Source organism: Protopterus annectens, chromosome 6.part1, assembly GCF_019279795.1.
Source record: "Protopterus annectens isolate FY-2018-M chromosome 6.part1, PAN1.0, whole genome shotgun sequence".
Classification (NCBI taxonomy): domain Eukaryota; kingdom Metazoa; phylum Chordata; order Ceratodontiformes; family Protopteridae; genus Protopterus; species Protopterus annectens.
In genome coordinates this window covers 120,229,506-120,252,010 of record NC_056738.1, presented here as the reverse complement: position 1 = coordinate 120,252,010, position 22,505 = coordinate 120,229,506, and the positions used below count along the sequence as shown (strand labels likewise).

Sequence of the window (22,505 nt, the reverse complement as noted above, 5' to 3'; positions counted from 1 at the left end):
TCCATGAGGTCAACCAAGAGTCTTTCTGAACAGAATTTATTGCGGCTTATTGACCAGTTGCTTGGGGCCAAAGGTCTCTCTCAACCATTGAAGTCCATGTTCCCTCATTCAGGTGAGCGTATATTGCCTCAAACCCCAATGTATACTCCTCCTTCGGCTTCCACTCAAGTCTTGAAGCCTATTACTCCAACAGCAGCTTTCCCCCTCTGACTCCAATAGTGGATCTCACTTTGGAACCAGAGTCATCCTTGTGGCCTTTGGTGCACTTGGCATCGGGCTCTTCTCAGGCCAGTGGCTGTGCTGTTGGGGAGGGCATTCCTTGTTCCATGCCATTTGTTTCTATGGCACCTTCTAGGGTTGCCTTCTCTCTCTTGCGGTTCACAGTATTCTTGAGACTCCTGGTCTGGGGACGGGCTTGTTGGGGTGGGGTGTGACCCCGGTTCTGAGGTTGTCATGCTCAGTTCCAGGCTCCCATCCCTCCTTGGGTGAGCCAGTCTTCCAAGCCATGGAGAGGGCACTTGCCTCCACTGGCAAAGCTCATTTGTCAGAGTCCTGTCCCCCCTCTGTACCACAACTGCCACAAGCTTCAACTGCCAGACACTGGGCACAAGAGCATCAGGTTTCTCCTCCTCAGAAGACCCCCCCTCTTTGCAGTCTTCCCCAGAACCTCCCACTGAGGAAGTACCACACAAAGCATCGTGTAAGAGGAAACACATGGACTCCACTGAGAAGTCAATGACTGAAGATATGGATTTTGATGACGGGGAAGGGTCCCCACAGTCACCCTCTGATGAGGTGCCCTTTGGTGACATCCTTGAGATCCTTAGACAGAGGGGTGACTGGAAGCCCTCTAAATCCTTCCTCTGAGGAATCCATATACCTGCAGGCTTTTTGTGCCTGGCCTCTCTACCTCCTGTGTCACCCCGCCTGCCGATGAGCTCGTCCAGCTCATCGTGCAGTGCGTATGGAAGGCTCCTGACACCCTGGAAGTGATACCTAAGAGACCACATAAAATATTATTACCCCCAGCTGAGCACCCCCAATGGTCATGAGTTCTTCCAGTAGATGGTATGGTGGTGGCAGCTGCTACTAAGAAGGATTTGGCAGAAGAGAGCTAAACTGTCCATCCACCCAACAAGGAGTCCCAGGTGATTGACAGATTAGGGAAGTGTGTATTTGCTTCACTGACCTTCGCTGTAAGGTCTTTGAATTATTTAGCACATTTTACCAGGCTTCAGGGAGATCTTATCAACCAGCTATCTGAAACACTGGCAGGAGCTGTTTTTGATGAAGTCCGTGATAATGTGGCTTCTCAGATAGCCACCCTAGAGTCCATTTCCAACTCTTCTATGCATCTTATTTCTCACGCAAAGGAAGGGGTCGGCTAGAGTGGTAGGTGCAGGTATAGTCACCAGACGACATGCTTGGATGCGCCTTTGTGGACTCCTTTAAGGCTTCCTTCATGAATGCCCCCATAGAGTCCACTTCTTTGTTTGATCCTAAAGTCAAGGATATGCTGGCAAGGTGGGAACAAGATGGCAAGACCCTGTCTGCCACTGGCATCAGACACTCCACACCTCAGCAATTCTACTCCAGAAATCAGAGGAGCAGAAAGATCTGGCACAAGAAATCATAGGGTTCTTTCCGGGATGTATGTGCTGCATTCTACCCTAGAGGCAGAGGGGGGAAACTACAATGGAAGACACCCCTTTTGGGGCAGAGGAGGTCAGCAAAACCGGGGTTCCAGAGATTCTTTCTCTGGCCAACCCTATCAGTGCTCTTGAAGCATTGCCCGACTGCTCACCTCTGGAAGCATTTGGGAGTCATTTCGCCTTGGTCCCTGCGGCCTGGCAAAAGATAACAACCAATGCTTGGGTACAATGGATTATATCCAGAGGCTATCACATCCCCTTTCATCTTTGCCCAGTCTCATCAATAATATTACCCTACATTCCACCCAGTCAAAGGGAAACAGCAGCACATGAAATCCAAAAGCTGATACAAAAAAGAGTGATCCAGATGGTCCCCCCAAATCAGACAGGACCCGGTTTTTACTCAAGGTTCTTTTTAGTTCCAAAATAGATAGGGAACTAGATACCAATTTTGGATAACAGTACACTGAACAAATTTGTAAAAACTGAGAAATTCCGAATGGTCATGGCTAAGTCTATCCTTCCTCTTCTGGAAAAAGATGATTGAATGTGCTCTGTAGATCTTCAAGATACGTATTACCACATAAAAATGGACAAATGCTCAAGAAGATACCTCCGCTTCTGTATAGGAGCCAGTCACTACCAGATTTGAGCCCTGCCCTTCAGCCTCTCTACAGCCACCAGAGTGTTCATAAAATGCATGGCAGTGGTTATCGCTCACTTGCGACTTCAAGGATTCCATGCGTTTCCATATGTAGATGACTGGCTCCTCACTGCCCTCACAAAGCATCTACTGGAAGAAGCCCTGCAGTATACTCTCTCAACAGCTCGAAGCCTGGGAATCACTATAAACTGGGAGAAATCGAACACAACCCCCAACTCAGGCTTTAGAATTTATAGGGGTACTGTTGGACATGAGAATTTGCACAGCATCTCTTCCAGAACACGGACTTCAGAGAATATGACAACAAGTTCAACCACTGCTCTGTCACCACAAATCCCCAGCTGGATCTATTTTTCAGCTATTGGGGTCAATGGCAGCCTCTATTACCATTGTTCCTCTAGCCAGATTCCACAAGAGGCTTCTTCAGTGGCTACTTCTCACTCAGTGGTACCATCTACAACATCCTTTGTCTTTTCAGATAAGTGTAACTCAGAGATGCCAGCAAGATTTACTCTGGTGGATGTCTCAAAATCTCCAATAATGGTCTCACCTTTTCAACCCCCATCAACTGATAACCACGGTGACCACGGATGCTTCCCTGATGGGATGGGGGGCTATGTCAGGGAAACTCAGTCCAAGGCACCTGGTCAGAGACAGAGGCCCTTTTGCATATCAGTGTCCTGGAACTGACAGTGATGCTTCTAGCGTTGCAAGCATTTCACTCCATCCTTCCGTCAGGGACTATTGCAATCCAGTCAGACAACATGTCAGTGGTCTGGTACATCAACAAACAAGGGGGCACCAGATCTTACCCATTATGCAGAGAGGCCTTGAGAATATGGCAATGGGTGATAGCTCACAACTGCTTTCTGATTGCAATGCACATTCCTGGAAGCTCCAACATGATAGCGGACAAATTGAGCAGGTGCATTCTACAGCCTCACAAGTGGTCCCTCAATCCTCTGATAGCAGCAAAAATCTTCAACCACTGGGGCCAGCCTTGCTACAACCTATTTACCTCCCCAACCAACTACAAGTGCAGCAACTACTTTGCCCTGATTCCCCCTCGAGGACAGTCACCAAGGGATGCTCTAGTCCACGTTTGGCCCTTGGGTCTACTTTATGCTTATCCTCCTCTCCCCCTCATCTCCCAATTTCTAAAGAAAGCACAACAGTTGAAGAGCAAAGTGATCCTCATTGCTCCATATTAGCCTCAACAAGTCTGGTTTCCCTTCCTCTGGCACCACCTGCTAGATCAACCATGGATCCTCAATCCATCCCCAACGTTGATCTCCCATGCACAGGGTCTGATTCACCACAATCTAACAACCCTGAAACTGATGGCTTGGTTTCTCCACTTCCAATGATTGCCAGGCATGAAAACCTTCTGTCCCCTGTGCGCAATATTCTTATTGCATCTCATAAATCGTCCACCAGACTAATTTACCTTAACAAATGGAAGAGGTTCTCTCTATGAGCAGCAATTAAACAATTAGACCCCTTGTCAGCCCCAGTCTCTGTGGTATTGGATTACTTATCACATCTTTTCCACTGAGGGGTGCCTGCCTCTACTATCCATGTACATTTAGCTGCCATTTCAAATTTTCATATTGGTTTTCAAGATTCTTCTCTTGTGTCACACAGACTCTGTAAGACTTTCTTGAAAGGGGTTATCCACCTAACACCTCCCTTTACAGAATCCGTACAACCTTGGGATTTGGCTTTGGTTCTGCAAGCTCTAACAGCTCCCCCCTTTGAACCTGAATCTTAATGTGATGTGAAATATCTCTCTTGGAAAACTTTATTTTTGATTGCAATCACATCGGCCAGGTGATTATCAGAACTCCAGGCCTTATGCATCAAACCTTCCTATCTTATCTTCCATAAGGATAGGGTATCACTGAGAACTAATTCTACCTTTTTACCAAAAGTGGTGTCAGAGCGATCTATCAATCAGTCTATTGACCTTCCAGTGTTCTTTCCTAACCATTCTAACAAGGGAGAGTATTGCCTGCACTCCTTGGATGTTCATAGGCAATTACGATTTTATCTGGACAAAATAAAATCTACCCGTAAATCAGACCAACTATTTCTGGCTTTTTCTGGACCTAGACGGGGTCATCCTATATCAAAAGTTACATTAGCTTCATGGTTGAGAAATTGTATAACCTTTAGCTACAACAAAACCAATCTCACCTTTCCTCATAGAGTCAAAGCTCATTCTACAAGAGCTATGGCAACTTCAGCAGCTTTCCATGCTAAGGCTTCCCTCAATGATATTTGCTCAGCTGCAACTTGGGCCAAACCTCATATCTTTATTCTTCATTACAAATTGGACTTGACCTCCAGAGGTAGAGCTTCCTTTGGCTCCATGGTGCTCAGGAATGTCCTTCCATGAGGGCCATCCAGGAATACAGGTAGCTGGGGACTCTGTCCCATCAGTAAGGAATGAACAAAGATTAACATCATCAGATAAAGAAGTTATATCTTACCATAATGCTCCATCTATGTTGTTGATCTTCGTTCATCATTACTTCCCACCCTCCATCCCCATCCGGAGGTTCTTGGCTGATTTCATGTACTCCTTTCTTGTAAGTCTGTTATCACCAGAGGCAGCCTCTACTTTTATCTATCAACTTGCCAACTTGATCTGAGGTAACAGGGAGCAGAGCATTCTGGGTAGGACCTCGGGTCAATAATTTTTGGCTGATGTGAGCTTGATATTGGCAAGCTTGGTTCCGAGGATGGAACTGATAACCCGTCAGTAATGAATGAACGAAGATCAATGACACAGATGGAACGTTATGGTAAGATGTAACTTTTTTATGTACTCACCATAACGTTCCATGTGAGTTGTTCATCTCATCTTCATTCCTACAGATGGGTTTGGAGCTGATCCTCAGCTCCGAGTCAGCCTACTACAAAGCTCGAGGTCTTCAGACAGCCCGAGGCAATTCCCTATCCCATGATGCACCTTGAGTTACCTCAGATCTTGTTTGCTGCCTCTAATAATACCATATGCCATTCTATCACTTTTTTAGGTAAAAAACACAGAAGACAAAGCAACCATGATAAAACTAGTATTTCAGTCCTTGAAAAACCCTGGAGGGGGTAGGAGGGTAGGAAGCAAGAATGAAGGCGAGATGAACAACTCACATGGAACATTATGGAGAGTACATAGCTTCTTTATGTGAAGTTGTTCTATCTCACCGTTCATTCATACAGATGGGTAGTGTCCCCAAGCACCATCTTTCTCCGGTGGCTCACGGGAGTATGTTTTTCAGGACAGTATAACCAAAGGAGGCATTGTCCCTGGAGGCCCTATCAACTTTTAATGAGTGATAAAGGTATGAGGTTTGACCAACTGGCTGCTGCACAGATATTGTCTATAGGAAGCTTAGCAGAAAAAGCAGAGGATATGGATACTGCTCTGGTAGAATGAGCCTTAATTTTGTGTTGTAGGGTTAAATTGGCAGCTGAGTAAGTGAAAGTAATGCAATCAGATAAGCATTTAGACAGTGTTGTTTTTTGCCACTGGCATACCTTTCCTAGAATCTGAGAAGGAAACAAAAAGTTGTTCTGATCTTCTGAATTCTTGGGTTCTATCCAGGTAGAATCTGAGCTGTCTGTGAACATCAAGCTTGTGCAGCATATACTCTAAGTTGTTGGCATGTTTGGGGAAAAACACCAGTAAATCTGTAATTTGGTTAAGGTTAGCTTCAGTACAAACTTTAGTAAGAATGAAGGATTTGTTCGCAGTGAAACTGTCAGCATGAAAAACCAAATACGGAGGTTTTATGGACAAGGCATGTAGTTCTGATACTCTTCGGGCAGACGTGATGGCTACTAAAAGGATAGTCTTCCGAGACAAAAATTTAAATCATATGAGGAAGCTGGCTTGAAAGGTGGGAGAATAATGTGTGAAAGCATAACATTTAGGTTCCATGAGGTATAAGGGGATTTCACTGGTGGTCTGAGGTGGAAGGTCCTTTTGAGGAAGACTTTGGATAGCTTGTGTGACATTATGTCAAATCCTTTAATACCAAGATGAAAATTAGAGATGGCGGCAAGCTGCACATGAATTGTAGTTGCTGCCACTCCTTTGTTGAAAAGCATAGTCAAAAATTCTAATATAGAGGAAATGGGGGCTTGGTAGGGATCAATGTAATTCTGAGAACCCCATACAGAAAATCTCCTCCATTTGCCAAGGCGCAACTTCCTAGTAGAAGATATATGACGAGATATTAAAATATGCTGCATTTCTTTTGAGAGGTTATGGAACCTTGCTATGTTGGGAATTGAAGCAGCTAAGCTGTCAGTTTTAGGGACTGAAGGGAGGGATGAAGAGCCGGTGACAAATGCATCAGAAGGTCTAGAACTGGGTCCAGAATCCAAGGCTCTTCCAACAGATGAAGACAAAGGAAGGGGAATCAAATATGATGAGGCCAATGAGGGTCTATTAGAATGATGGTCCTTCCCAGGGCTTTTGCTTTCTGTAGTACTTTCGGTATTAGGGGAATTGGTGGGAAAGCATAGAGGAGACCCGGGGGCCAATCGTGTAGGAGTGCATCCCTTGGAGAATCTCCCATAGGGGGAACCAGGGCAAAGTAGCTTCTGCATTTTGTGTTCATGTGGGAAGCAAAAAGATCGCAGCAAGGCTGGCCCCATCTGCAGAATATTCTCTCCGCTATCTCTTTTTTGAGGGACCACTCGTGAGGCCACAAAATTGCCCTGCTCAGTTTGTCTGCAATCACGTTGGATTTCCCCGGGATGTGCATTGCTATCAGAAAGTGCTGGGTGGATGAAGCCCACCGCCTACTCTTAGGGCCTCTTGACAAAGGGGATATGACCTGGTTTCTCCTTGTTTGTTCAAGTACCAGACCACTGACATGTTGTCCATCTGAATCGCAATTGTCCCCAGAGGGAGGGAGTCCTGAAAGTACTGCAATGTCAAGAGTATCGCTCTCATCTCCAGGACATTGATATGCAGATGTGTCTCTTGTTTGGTCCATGTCCCTTGGGCTGTTCTTACATGAAAATGCCCCCCCCCATCCAATCAGGGAAGCGTCCATGGTCACTGTGGCTGATGGTGAGGGTAGGATAAAAGAATGACCTATCGTTACTTGAAGAGAGGTCAACCACCACCGAATATCCTTTTTGCATGTGTTTGTTACCATAATGGGATGAGACATTGGAAGCTCTTGATAAGACCATTGCATGAACAGCAACCATTGTAGGATCCGCATGTGCATGCGACCCAACGGAATTGCTATTATTGCAACTGCCATCATCCCTAACAACTTTAGCACTTCTGATGCTGGAACCTTGTCTCTGGATATGATGTTCTGAATTTGCTGAGGAAGTAGTCATATCCTTTCTGATGGAAGTTTTAAAGTGGTGGTGGTAGTGTCCAATTCTGCTCCTATAAAAACAATATGTTGTGATTGCGACAAGGCAGATTTTTCTGAATTTATGGTAATGCCCAGTTGATTGCAAAGAGTAAGGGTGGTGTCCCTGACTTGTATTAGCTGATGCCTGGTGGTGGCAGTGAGGAGCCAATCATCTAAGTACAGAAACACCTGGAATCCCAAATGCCTCAGGTGAGCCGTGACTACTGCCATACATTTGGTGAGCACTCTGGGGGCTGTAGTGAGACCAAAAGGCAGGGCTCGAAACTGGTAATGATTGGCTCCCAGCCAGAAGTGCAGATGATCCATGGAAGGTCTGGCCATTTTTATATGATAGTACGTATCCTGGAGATCTATCGAGCACATCCAATTGTCTTTCCCTAAGAAGGGAAGTATCAACTGAAGCGTGACCATCTGAAACTTCTCTTTCTTGACAGATCTGTTTAGTCTGCTGAGGTCCAAAATAGGTCTCCAGTCCCCTGTCTTTTTTGGAACTAAAAGAATCTTGAGTAAGTTCTGGATCCTATCTGGTCTGCTGGGACTGGTTGGATGACTCTTTTTCTTAGCAACATTTGGACCTCTACTGTGGCTTGTTCCCTGTAACTGGGTGGAACGTCTGAGATTTTTGTTGTTAATGGAAAGGAGATGGTGAAGGGAATAAAATATCCTCTGGAAACTATACTTTGTACTCAGTTGTCATTTTTTATTTTGAGTCAGGCATCTGGATACAAAGATAAGTGACCCCAGACTGCCTCCAGAGTAGGACAGTTGGGCCTCCTTTCAGGAGCACTAGTAGGGCTTCCCAAAGAACTGGTCTCTGTCACCCTGGGTTTGTGGACCCCTCTGCCGTGAGGGTGGCGTCTTCCATTATTACCCCCTCCTCTGCCCCTGGAAGGAGGTTTACCATGTGTGTCCAGAAAGGCTCCTTGGACTTTTTGGAACCACATCTTTCCTCCCTTGTGACCTTTGGGGTAGGGTCTAGTAGGGGTGGAAAAATGGACTCTGATGGCAGACAGAGTCTTTCCTTACTGCTCACACCTGGTCAAAGTTTCATTAATTTTGGGCCCGAAAAGGGACGAGCCATCAAAAGGGGTGTTGACAAAGGATGACTTAAAGGGCTCCACAAAGGAACATAAGCACATCCAGGAGTGTCTCCTGAGACCAATACCTGTACCCGCTGCCCTACTTGTTCCATCAGGTTCATATGAGATGAGACACATGGACAAGTTCACTATGGAATTAAGGGTAGCAAGCTGAGAGGCAACTTTGTCTAAAGCTCCCTCAGCTACTGTACCCTAAAGAGTATCTCCAAGTTCTTTTAGGAGGTCTCTTTGCAGTCTTGTGAAATGAGTAAGATAGTTCAGTGAACGCATGGCAAAAGTTGCTGAACTACACATGCGCTTCCTGTATCTATCCATGATTCTAGAGTCTCTGTTAGGAGGATGGACAGAGGAAGAGGTTTCTGACATCTCCGTTTTGGTGGCTGCTGGCACCATCATGGCATAAACAGGCACTCCCTTAGTGAGAAAAGATTTATCCTGAGGGACAGAAATAAATTTATTGGGCCTACTAGGGACAGGCTCCATGGTGTCCAGAGACTCCCACACCCTTCTTGAGACCAGCTCCATGAGCTCATAAAAGGGTGGAGACACCCAAGAGGTGGAGGGTTGAAACCTGAAAGCCTTTAGGAGGACCAAGTCATCTTCAGTAGGGTTGGTAGGCTTCCAGCCACCCCTCTGCTTAAGGATTTCTAATATATCTGCAAATGAGATATCTTCAGAGGGGGAATGTGGGGACCCTTCTGATTCATCTAAGTCTGTGTCAGATGTGAGAGACTCCTGTGGGGAGTCTAGATGCTTCCTCTTGCAAATTGTCTTCCTGGGAGCCTCATCAGTGGGAACTTCTGGTGAAGTCTCAGAAGAGCAGGGGCCACCCAGCAGGGCTTCCTGAGGCTCAGGGTCTCTACACTTCAACGGGATCTGTGAGGCAGAAGTGGACACAGGCACTTTTGGGTAGGAGGTAGTTGGTCCTGAAGTTGTGGATGTACTGGGGGACATTACTCTCCTCATGGCCTCAAAGGCACCCCTGCTCCGATGAGAAGGAACTGCTGGATCCAAAGAAATTACTGATCCCCTCGGCACCAGAACAGTGGGCAATGATCCAGTGGTAGGAGTCGAATACATCTGAGCCGAGGCCCCAAGAGGCAAAGTTGGAACAGACAGGTCAGTATGACTATCCTCCCCAGACCTGACCGGTGAGTGTTGGCTCCTAGACTCCTCGACTCCTCGATGGGCACCGAGAAAGTCTGAGTAAACGGAACCAATGGCACTGGAGCAGGCATTGGCTCTAAAGGCTCCACAATCATGAGGTCCAACTCCTCCGGCTCCGACGGACCAGTATGGCTTGGAGAAGGAAAAGAAGTAGATGGGATAACAGTTTTCAGTTCCGAAACCACTTGGGTCGGAGCCGATAAAAATTTAGCAAATGCCGGTGCCTGTAGCAGCTTCTGCACCACACAATCCACATCCAAATCGGATAGGGTAATCGAGGACCAAGATGAATGTATGGAGGGTGGTACTAACTGGAGGATAGGTGATTTCAGTACTTCGGAGACCGGTTCCAGGACTCGGGACCGGCTCCGAAAAGACAGGGCGCTTGACTCCGAATGCTGTGGAGTCGACGTCGATGGTTTCTTGGATTTTGACAAATCAGATGAAGAAGCCTTAGAGGACTTGGAAGACTTGGGAGACTGGCTAGTTTTATCTTGCTCACTCAAAGCTTCCTGAAAAGAATATTTTAAAAGTCCTCTGTCAATCAGTTTTCTTTTCCTTTCATATAGTACTCTGCTAGAAAAGGAATGGCAAATGGAACAACTTGATCACAAGTGCAGGGCTTCAAGACAATAGACAGAATTTACATAACTATCGGTCACTGACATCTTTTGTCCACACTTCCGACATTTTTTAAAACTAGACCTGGGATGTTTATCTTTTTCATGGTCAGCCATATTATCCTTCAATACCAAAACTATCCAAGTGTAATATCAAAAAAGAATACACACACACACACACACACACACACACACACACACACACTACAAAGCTATATAAACTATCCTAATATTTTTATAAAGGCACACCAAAGAAGGGAAAGGGAATAATAAAGACCTATAAAAAACAAAAGCCAAAGGAAGTATAAGAAAATGCCAGAAAAGGCTAACAATCTAACAAGCTATTAATATTTTTAAAGTTTTAAAATTATAGCTATCAATATATAAGGATAAAGAAAGAAACTAGTAATTCTTGAGAAAAATATGTAATACTGTCCCGAGCTGTGCTAGGAAAGCTCCCATCTGTTGCAGCAGTAAACTAGATCTGAGGTAATTCAAGGTGCATCATGGGATAGGGACTTGGTCTCAAGCTGCCTGAAGACCTCAAGCTTTGTAGTAGGATGACTCAGAGCGAGGATTGGCTCCGAACCCATCTGTAAGAATGAACAGCAAGATAGAATAACTTCACATCAGTGTTTTCCACACTGGTGGCTTATTTCAGTATATATTTTTCTCCTTGGGATTGCGTGGTACCCCTGCAACATTTCAATAACTCATGATTTAGTTTTAAAACTCCATAGTCAGTATGCTGCTGCATATTTGCATGATGATGTCATTCACTCTGATGAATGGGATTCACATTTTGCTGACATGCAAGCTGTTTTGTAGCCTAAACTAACCATTAAGGGGTCTAATAAACTGTGTATAACTGATTAGACTTAAAAAGGAGAAGCTGGAGATGGAGGACTACTGCATGTTCCAAAAAAGAAATAAAGGTATTCCTAGGGTTGGTTAAATATTACAGCATGTTTGTGACTCACATCATAACCATGGACAATCCCCTTACTGACTTCCCAAAGGAAAGATGGACAACAGAATCAGATAATGCTTTTAAAAATCCAAAAGACAGGCTATGCTCAAAGCTAGTACTCCCATACCAGGCTTTTGGAATACATTTCTACTGTATACAAATGCTTTAGAGGTGGGTCTGGGCACACTGATCTCTGAGTACTGGAATGGGGAACAGCAACCAGTTTTCTTACTTGAGCCACAAATAAAGTAAGGCTGACAAGAAATACTTCACATCTGACAGGGTGTGTTTAGCAATAAAATGGGTACTCTTTTCCCTTAAATAATATCTACATGGTTGAGAGGACACATTTGTTGTTCATGTCACCCCGTGTGGCTTTATAAACAAAAAACGATAACATCAAACTTTATCAGTGAGCCCTCTCACTTCAACCTTTAACCCTAACCTGGAAGCACTCACACACACATTCAACAATATTCAGCAATACCCTCTCAAGCAAACTGCCATTTGATAAACATTCATGTACATATACTGCAAATCTATAATCTAGCCTAGCCCTTACTCAAACTCTAAATAGCAAACACTCAGCATGTACTCACACACACACACACACACACACACACACACACACACACACACACACACACACACCACTATATCTGTTTCCTTCTCTAGCCCTTAGGCTAATCCTAACCCACAAAATAAATGCACTTTCCCACACCAACTCACTTACCATACATGGTAATCAAACTTCCTGCTTCTGATAAATACGGCACCCACCAGAGTACATTCTACATTTTTGTCTACTACACACTTATGAAAAAAATGGATGTTTGACAGAATGTTCTTTTTCTTCTTCTTTCGGCTTTTTCCCGGTTAGGGGTCGCCATAGAGGATCACCTGTCCGCTCATGATTGGCAGTGGAATTACAGAATGTTATACAAACACATATATATATATATATATATATATATATATATATATGTATGTGTATATATGTGTGTGTGTGTGTGTGTGTGTATAGATATGGGATCCGTCCGGATCACCGAACGGCAACATAATCGAAACAGATTCGGCCGGGCATACTTGCGCGAAAGTGCTTTTCACCCAAAGGCACTTTCGCGTAAGTATGCCTGTTGCAGAGATCGCACTACAGTGGGGATAAGGGAAAATTCCATTTTCCCCACTGTAGTGCGACCTCGGAGTGAGAATATTTAAATGGGAGGTGGGGGTTGCAGGGGGGCTTGTCCCCCTGCAAAAACGTAAAAGTAATTTTTTTTTAAACACACTTTAATGAAAGCGCTTTTTCGGTAAAAGCGCTTTCGTTAAAGTGTGTTCGGTGATTGTGGATTCGGACTATTATACTTTCATTCAATAGTCCTAGATATATATATATATATATATATATATATATATATATATATATATATATATATATATATATATGTTCATCATCCGGGTCTATATTACATTATTGAATCCCGTTAACATTGAACACCATAACACTGACTCACAAAGGCCGAACCGCAAATATGTCGAACCCCCTAAACCGTGAATTTTTAAATCTTGAACCGTCATAGTCGGCCAACACCACCGCTCTCTACATACTACATACACAAACATAATAAATAAAACACATACATACACAAACCAAACCCTACTTCTAACACTACACTAAACCTTACATACATTACTATCTACGCACTTACCTTAAGCCGCACCCTAACCTTAAGGTCCGCAACTATCGCACACTTACCCTACAGACATATACCCAAACAAAACAAATAATCCACACACGTACAGTTAACATAACCCTACACTAAACCTTACATACATTACCTATCTATGCACTTACCTTAACCCGCACCCTAACCCTAAGCTCTGTAACTATCGCACACTTACCCTACAGATATATACCCAAACAAAACAAATAATCCACACACACATAGTTAACATAACCCTACACTAAACCTTACATACATTACCTATCTATGCACTTACCTTAACCCGCACCCTAACCCTAAGGTCCGTAACTATCGCACACTTACCTTATGGAGCTATACCGCAGATGAGTCAACCATCACACTTCAACATTTCGCGTTTCACGGTTTTGTACGTTCGCCATAACCGTAGTTCACGCATTACATGTCGGTGTTGTGGAGTTCGATATTACCAGCATTCGATAACGTAATATAGACCCGTTCATCCTATACATAGAAATCTACCATAGGAAAACTACCACATGAGCAAATAAAAATATCATTTACGCATGTTGTATACTTTCTTGAAGGTACATTCTTAATAGTAATGGCTGGGTACAGAATATAAAACACTTAAAATAAAGGACTGCTCCTGAATTTTTATTTATAGATGTCTTTTCTGACTTTTGAATGCATTTCTCAGTGCAAATAGATATTTTAGGAAACATCATTAACAATTGTTTCCATATAAGCTATAAAATCTTTGCATTTTTAGAAAGCGGATATGCTGTGATTGCCTAAGGATTTTACCCATTACTGTAAATGCATGGCACTTGCAATCATATACTTATTATGTATCACAGTATAAAAACTTAAGAAATGAAAAGGTCAGAAAACATGTTTCCATTAAAAAAGAATGATAATGACATAATTTTTTCAGCTCATCAGCCTCTCAGCTAAGTGCTTCTGTTATTGCCAGATCAGTAGTGTATAACAAAGAAGTGCTTTCTGCAGACTGCTTCATTAGTCTGCCCTGTAGGACCTCACCTCTAGACCTTTCACTAATCTGTTGGCCAGCTCAATAGTCTTGTTAGTTCTATTCACTTCTTCTTGACAGCGAATTTTCTCAGCTGTAGCCTTCTCAAATGCAGCTGTTAAGGTGGCCAGGCTTGTATCTAGTTCCTTTAAATAAAACAAAAGAAATTAACAGTAGATTTCACAACACAAGCATCAGAAAAAAAAAATATTACATGTCTTACTAGAGGAATGAAAAAACCTCTCTGTTTATTTAACTAATAAATGTCCACTTTTGGTTTACTGAATTAATATATTAGAAATATTAAGCTGAAGCAGCACAAAGACACAGTACCTTCAAACATAATACCGGCCTTTATTTTTTAATGCTTATTAATTGTATTCTCTGTTCCATTTAGATTATTATATACTGATACTTATATTAATGATTTTGCTTTCCCGGCTGATACCTGCAGTATCTTATTTGAAATCCTTAAAGATGTATAGTAATTATAAGCATATTGGTCAGTCAGCCCTTCAAAGTTTTTAGATTGTTGGCGCACATATTTCAGTTTATCATCACCATCTGTAAACCAGACTGTTTTGTTAATTAACTTGTATAAAATTACACATAAGAAGATTGAAATCTATTAACTGTTTCTGTTTTATTTGTTCACTGACTGAGCTCACTAAACATAAATATCTATTTTCAGGTGTGTGACCTGGAAACACTGGTTAACTGATTTGATGAGTGTAATGCAACTTGCAAATGAAAATTAAAGGAATCAAACCAAAGATTAAAGAACAAAACTTATCAGCTCATATATAGAACCCTCTAAACAGCCAGAAACATTGTCCTGTTTCACACTTGTTTTAGTTACAAAGCATTAAGAAATTTGTAAATACTACGTCAGAAGAAATGAGAAATTACACAGCAATTACTTTGAAGAAATATGCAGTTATAATGCTAAATATCTGCAACAAAGCAACATATGTTTGGCTTACCCACAGCTCATTGAGGTATACTCATCTAAGCATTTTTCATCGACTTTTAAAAACTGTGTTAGTTCACGTTATTACAGTTAAATGGTCTGAGTGAGACAGTTGTGCAATTCTGATGTTTTTTCTTCTTCTTCTTTTCACCACTGTAATATGGCCATGAAGTTGCTATATATAAATTAGGAGGTTATGGATAAAAAGGAACTTGTCCCTTGCAAAAAAGTGTTCTATTTGTATATTTTTCAAACTGTGTTTTTAGCTACTGAAAAATAGATAAGGTGTAACTCATAGTATTTAACTCAAACAAACACAGGGAAACCTATATATATATATATATATATATATATATATATATATATATATATATATATATATATATATATATATATATATATATATATATATGAATATATCTATCTATATATATATATATATATATATATATATATATATATATATATATATGGGTTCCTATCAGATCACCGAAAGCTCATTTCACCAAAACTCATTTCACCAAGACCAAATCGCTGAAAACTCATTTTGCCGAAAACTCATTTCACAGAAAATAGTACAGGCAGTGTATATGCCTTTTACCCCACTGTAGTGCAATCCTGGAGTTAGTATATATAAGTAGGGGGGGTGTGGGTGGTACAGCCCCCCACATTGGGGGGTGTTGAGGGCGTAGCCCCCCACCCAATCTTGTCAAAAACTACTAACTTACCTAGTTAATAGGAACTGGACAGTATAAAACTAAGCTAGGTGGGGGGCTACGCCACCCTCATCCCCCAATGTGTGGGGCTGTGACACCCGCACCCCCCTTCTTATATATTCTAACTCTAGGGTCACACTACAGTGGGGAAAAGGGCATACGCACTGCCTGTACTATTTTCGTTGAAATGAGTTTTCGGCAAAATGAGTTTTCAGTGATTTGGTTTCAGTGAAATGAGCTTTCGGCAATCTGATAGGAACCCATATATATATATATATATTTTGGTCTAGGACTATTCACTGATGGCACATTTCACTGATAGTCAAATGACTGTGCACAATTCGCTGAAAACACAATTCACTGAAACACATTTCAATGAAAGTTATATATGGCCTTTTCCCCACTGTAATGCAACCCTGGAGTTAGAATATATAGTAGGGGGGGTGTGGGGCACCCCCCCACATTGGGGATTGTGGGGGCATAGCCCCCCACATAGTTTGGATATATATTAAGTTTAGAAAAGAATGATTGATTGAAATTGCAAGTATCCATGTGTATAGCACAAAATATTTAGAAATAGTTAGGGGGCAATGCCCCCCAACCCCCCACACTCCCCCTTACTATATATTCTAACTCCAGGGTCACACTACAGTGGGGAAAAGGCCATATATAACTTTCAGTGAATTGAGCTTTCAGTGAATTGTGCACAGTCAAATGTGTTTCCGTGAAATGTGCTTTCAGTGAATAGTCCTAGACCCATAAATATATAAAATGTAAAATGTAAAATGTACATCAGTTTAAATGACTTAATTAAGACTTCTACCTTTTTAAACAAAATTGTGTGGTGCCAAAGAGTGTTACAGTGAAGGGCAAAGTTCAAAACAGTATGCACATGCACATTTTTGTTGTTGTTTTAATCATGTCTTCAACATACCACAGATTAATCTGGGCAGTGCAGTACTGCAGCAGTTAACGTTGTCTCCTCACAACGAGAGGCTCTCTGGTTCGATTCGTGCTGGGGTACCTTCTGTACAAAGTCTTCATGTCCTCCCTGCATTTGCGTGGGTTTCCTCTGGGTACTCCGTTTTTTTCCCAGATTCAAAGGCATGCGTCTGGAGAATTTTTCCCCTGGCCTCTGCTGAAAATAGGCTCTGTCCTAGTTGGACTTTCCCAGTTAACAAATGTTAAATAAATTAATTAATCTTTCCCTAGTCTTAGGCTTATTAAGCTGTAACACAAGGAAGGCATGATAAAATCAGAAAAATGGAACACACAAAAAAAATGCCAGTTCTCTAGTAAGTGTCTATAATCCAGAGAACAAAGTCTAATATTTTATAAATAACACAAAGTTAAAAGGGAACTATATGCAAATTGCCATGAATGATCTAGAATAATCCAGCTATAAAAAGAATTTCCAGAGTCTCAATGCAAGCAACAAATAGCAGAGCATTAGGCTGTTACAAAGGTTCCTTTTTTGCTTCTAGGACCTTGCCTATGGTTACAGTACCAGCACCATGTTGGCCCATATGCATTCACTCCAAGGATATGGCAGCCAGATATTCCTTGGTTGTGTGAGAGCTCTGCTGCCCATTTGTTCCTGTCTTTTAATCCCAATTAGCTGCCTGCTCCTCAGTGAGTCAGGTGGTAGACAGTGGGCCAGCTTGCTAGTCCTAAGGACAACTTACCGTCTCCCTCTGGGAGCATCCCTCTTCCCATCAGCAGTTCCTTCAAACTTTGACCTTGCTATCACTTGAGAGGAAGCATGCCTCTATATTCTAAATTTACCTCATTTATCAGTCAGAGATGCACTATGACAGTTCAGGTTTGGTAACCTCTAACTTCATTGGATGACACCGAATGCCCCTGCTAATTACTGCATTGTGGCATATAGGTCCAATTTCCTTCCCCCAGGATGGGTGAGGCAGCATTCCCTTCCTCCCGAGCCAGCTGCTGCTGGTGCCCAATCCATTATTTGCACTTTAGTCATATGAGGCATAGTTAGGGCTTTATCCCTCTATGCTATGCAGCTGGCTACAGTTATAAATGTTATAGTCTTTTTTGTGATAATCATTGTGGCACAGCTAAATTTAGAATGTGGAAATAACCAGTCTGTGTGCTTCACAACAGACTGTATTTGGTAAACTTATGTGGAAGGCTTATTACAACTTGAGAAAAAATGTGTCATGAATAAGTTGAAAATACAATTTGATTGCATAAGCTTAATATAAAATGTGCTTTTAGTTTATTCTGCAGTCTGGCTTAGCTGGACATTCCTGTTTTGCCTTTTTTTTTTTTACCAGCTATCCTTCATGATCCAAACGGTCAAACAATGAGTGCGGAAGGTGAGAGCTAGGGATTACTACCATCATCCAGTAGGGACAGAGGATGTTTTGTATACTCTTAACATCTCCCGCTGTTGGACAAAAACACATTTCTTTAACTACTACTCTGGACCCAGTATGAGAGCACCCTTCTGCATAATACTGATTCAAGTCAGAGTGCATGTTTCATGGACTTGTGCTGCTAGGTGTCTAGTTGGAAATGCTGCATTTCTGCACCTTTGCCCAGCTGCAGCCCTTGCCATAGAACTCTGCCAATACTCTCTACCCTTAAGGATGGGATGGGTGAGACACTTTTTCCTATGTCTCCCTGGCCAACTCTTTTGGGCTGTCAGTCAAACCTGGGCTATCTGGGATAAAGCCAGAGTCAAAATCAATATGCCACAATACTGTTATCACTTTTTATTTGTTTTGATGGCAAACACCAAGCAATGAATTATTCCTTACCTGTTACATACTAGTGAACTTAGATGATCAGAAAGATATTGATAATGCATAATCAAAAATCTTATTTTATGCATCTATAAGGCTATTTTTTCAGCGAGTGTGCCACATATATATTATACTGGAATATTAGATCAGCTGGATATTAGTCTTCAAATCACCATTGTTATCACAATAGCATATATTAACCTGAAGCCAGTAAATTAAATCAAGTAGAAACAAGAGCACTGCTAAACAAATTGAGTATGTTTATGCTACACAAATGTAATGTAATTCAAAATTAATCTCAAAAAGCAAATATAATATGCAAATTAAGTTTTTTTTTTCTCTGTGTTGCCATTCAGGGAAAAGACATAACTTTTCCATCTCTGTCACTAAAGGATGAAACATGCCATCTGAGATATTTGTGTTCTTTTCTATATTTATATATGAGCATTATAATCTGTTTCCATATTATTTAACTTTTAAATGTGCTCAGAATCTTCTTAGCTGTGAAAAATACTCAAATCTTTAAAAACAGACTGAACTAGAACTAGATTTTCATGGAAAATTAATAAAGGGTGATATTTTAAGCTTCAGTTGTGTAGTCATCTTAGTACAGCATCACAACAGTATCTAGTGCTTACAAAAGCCTAATAATTTTACTGACTGAGAGACAAAGAAACCCTTTCTGCTCAAGTATTTGTCAAGCAACTACTCATACAAACAGGTATGTCAATGTAAAGTCCTAGCATTTTATTCAGTATTAATTCAACTTAGTCAACACTAAATGTGCAACGGCAGATCACCCATATGGCTGAATGAACAGTACCTACTCCCAGTGCACCAGACCTGGTCTCCTTAGGCCAGATTCCAAAAGACTTACTGTGGTGTAAGGGTTTTCTATATAGCAGCCTTAGACTGGACTAAGTCTCATACACTGAGAGCAAGTCATTTGGAACTGAGTCTTTTCAGTTCATGGTTCTTGTTCTGTAGGGAAGTAAGACTTATAAATTCTAGAATCCTAACATAGAGGATTATGATTGGGTTGCCGATCATATTCTGTTATAATGTGTTTGAGACATGAATGCCAAGAATTTCACCTAGGGAGTGAAGCTCGAGAGGTGAATCATGGCATCCATGTTGAGAACCCATAATTAAAGGCTATGATCAGAAATCAATCATAATTCTTTGTAGTATATGGAGATTTTTATGTTCCATGTACTACTAGTTACAGGAAAAAAGAGCACTAGGTATTTTACCAGCTTTCAAAGATATAAAGCACTTAGCAAGCACTGTCAGGAATACAGTGTAACACAGTCCATTTATGATTATACTCACCTCACCATGTCTCTCAAATGTCCATATTTTTGCAGAATGTCTAGATTTTTGCAACATGTGTTTTTTAGACAAATCACTGTGGATTCAAGTCACTAAATAATGACATATATTTGACTTTCAGAATTTGCATCCCTCAGAAAATGCAGACAAACATACATCCAGAAAATGCAGACAAACACACAGCCTGTTATTCTAGCAATTTTCTAAGTTTATAAGAGGAAGGGACACTATCGGTTTGAACAACAGGCAGACACAAATGTGTTTTTTAGGGTCTATATTACATCATCAAACTCACAGGAGTTTAAATGATATAATATCGAACCATGAAGTTCGAAACCCAAGAATTACGAAAACAAAGAACAGCGATTTTTTTTCCCAGAGAAACAAATCGCTGTTCTGGTACAAAAAAATAAACACTTTCACTTTAAACTTAAACTAATATGGGGGGCTGTGCCTCCCACACACCCCTATTTACATATACCAACTCTGAGATTACACCACAGTGGAGGAAATAACAAAGCCTCGAAAAAGGTCCACCGATTTTTTTTTCCTGGGAAAAAATCGGTGTGCTGTGGCTTCGCTATTTTCATATTTCGAACATTTGGGTTGGATATTACAACATTCGGACTCCTGTGAGTTCGACATTGAAATATAGACCCTGTTTTTTATTCTGCCAGTGTTTTTTGCTAGTCATTACTGGCGGATGTGACCACCTAGGGAAGCTTAACACTTAAGTTCAGGTCTAGTATTATAATAGCGATTAACTCTTTTGTCTTCTTCCAAATATTGGAGCATAGTCGCTGTGCTCCATGCACTACAGTGATTTTATTGCCGACTTTGCTATGAAGTTGTCATGTAACTGGACCACTGTTATACCTACTGTGAAAAACTTATTTATTTTTTTGTAAACCACATAAAGGAACTGATCTTTTAGACATCTTTTTCAGCCACAACCTGAAGCACAATATCAAGAGTAAATATAATACATATAAACCAGCATTTGTTGTGGAGGTGTGAGGTAACCAGAACACAGAGGCAGAAGGAGAGCATACAATCTCCATCAAAACAGTACCTACAGATTTCTTACTGTTTACTTTGAGATCGCAAAAACAAAGAGGTGTCTATCCAGTCTCATAAAAGATGAAAAGTCTGCTACCATGTTCATTTATTACAAGAGTGTATGTGAATATATCATCATATCCACTTTAGCTATGTAATTTTAATAGAAAGGATAGAGTGACCATTGAACTGACCACTGCAGGAAACAAGGGGGAAAGCAAGAACAATTTTGGTCTTTAAGAATGAATGGGTCTGGTGTAAGTTCTCCAGTGACATGTAGTACAGTACAGTTATATACTGAAACACATCTATAGCTATTGAAGTTAGAATACTAGGATGAAGATTAACAGCCAAGGTAGGCTATAGTGATCTGTATCTTCAAAAGGAATACATAGTTTACACGTCATTTTATTTGCAGTTCAAGGATTTGCAGGAACTACCATCACAAATCCTTATCCACGACATTCATGTCTCTCAATGCTGAATGATGGCATTTGAAGCAAAAAAATTGGAAATGAGCTAAATAATTAACATTGAAAAAGTAATAGAACACTGAAATAAATGCAGTTTATACAAATATGACAAAATGTGGTGAACTCCATCTTAGTTAAATGATGGAGACACAGAAGTCTTAGAAAAATGTACATAAATGAAATGTTAAGAAATTCAGTTGTATAATGAAAAACAGAATTTAACATTATGTTTTAATTGATTGCTGGCATAGTAAATGATTTTCATATTTCAGCAGGTAGCTCTCTAAAGTGAAAGTATCTAATTATTGAAGACTTGTCACCTTTGGCTGAGAGTTAACTGGTTTAGGCTTTAATTCATTGTATATACCTTCCTACTATTAATCATGAATTGTTGCTTTCCATACAGAATCACTGTAGAACTGTTTCTATTTGCGTTCTGACAGTGAACCATATATATATTTTGGGGGGCTTTTTATTTTCTCAGTAGTTGTATGACCATATAGTTAGTATATTTAAACTAAGGGATATAGACGGACAAATCTACTCCATATGGAAGTGCAGGGGGGGGGTGGCTCACCCTGATGCAAAAGTGCTTTTATTTATTGTTTTATCATGTCAATACTTGATTCAGTTTGTTCATAGGTTATAGGCTTTTTACTAAGCCATTGCTGGCTTATCTAGTTGAAGTTTGACCAGTGTGATCCTGGATAGATACAGTGGAAACACATACAACACATAACCAATTAGTATTCTTTAAATAAATCCCAATACCTGTGGAAATGTCCTTTGATAAGTAAGTATTAAACGTATCTAGCTACAATATAATAATATCCATCCCTTCAAAAGTGTGGATAAATATGATTG

General features: G+C 41.1%; 1 protein-coding gene across 1 annotated transcript in view; it reads right to left on the bottom strand.

Annotated features, from left to right (window-relative positions):
• Positions 1–22,505, bottom strand: part of LOC122805262 (dynein axonemal heavy chain 11-like) — a 4,596,980-nt gene that overhangs the window by 1,139,635 nt on the left and 3,434,840 nt on the right. Inside the window, exon 59 of the mRNA XM_044075350.1 lies at positions 14,332–14,466. Coding sequence (XP_043931285.1) covers positions 14,332–14,466 — 135 coding nt within the window. The remainder of the gene's footprint in view (positions 1–14,331; positions 14,467–22,505) is intronic.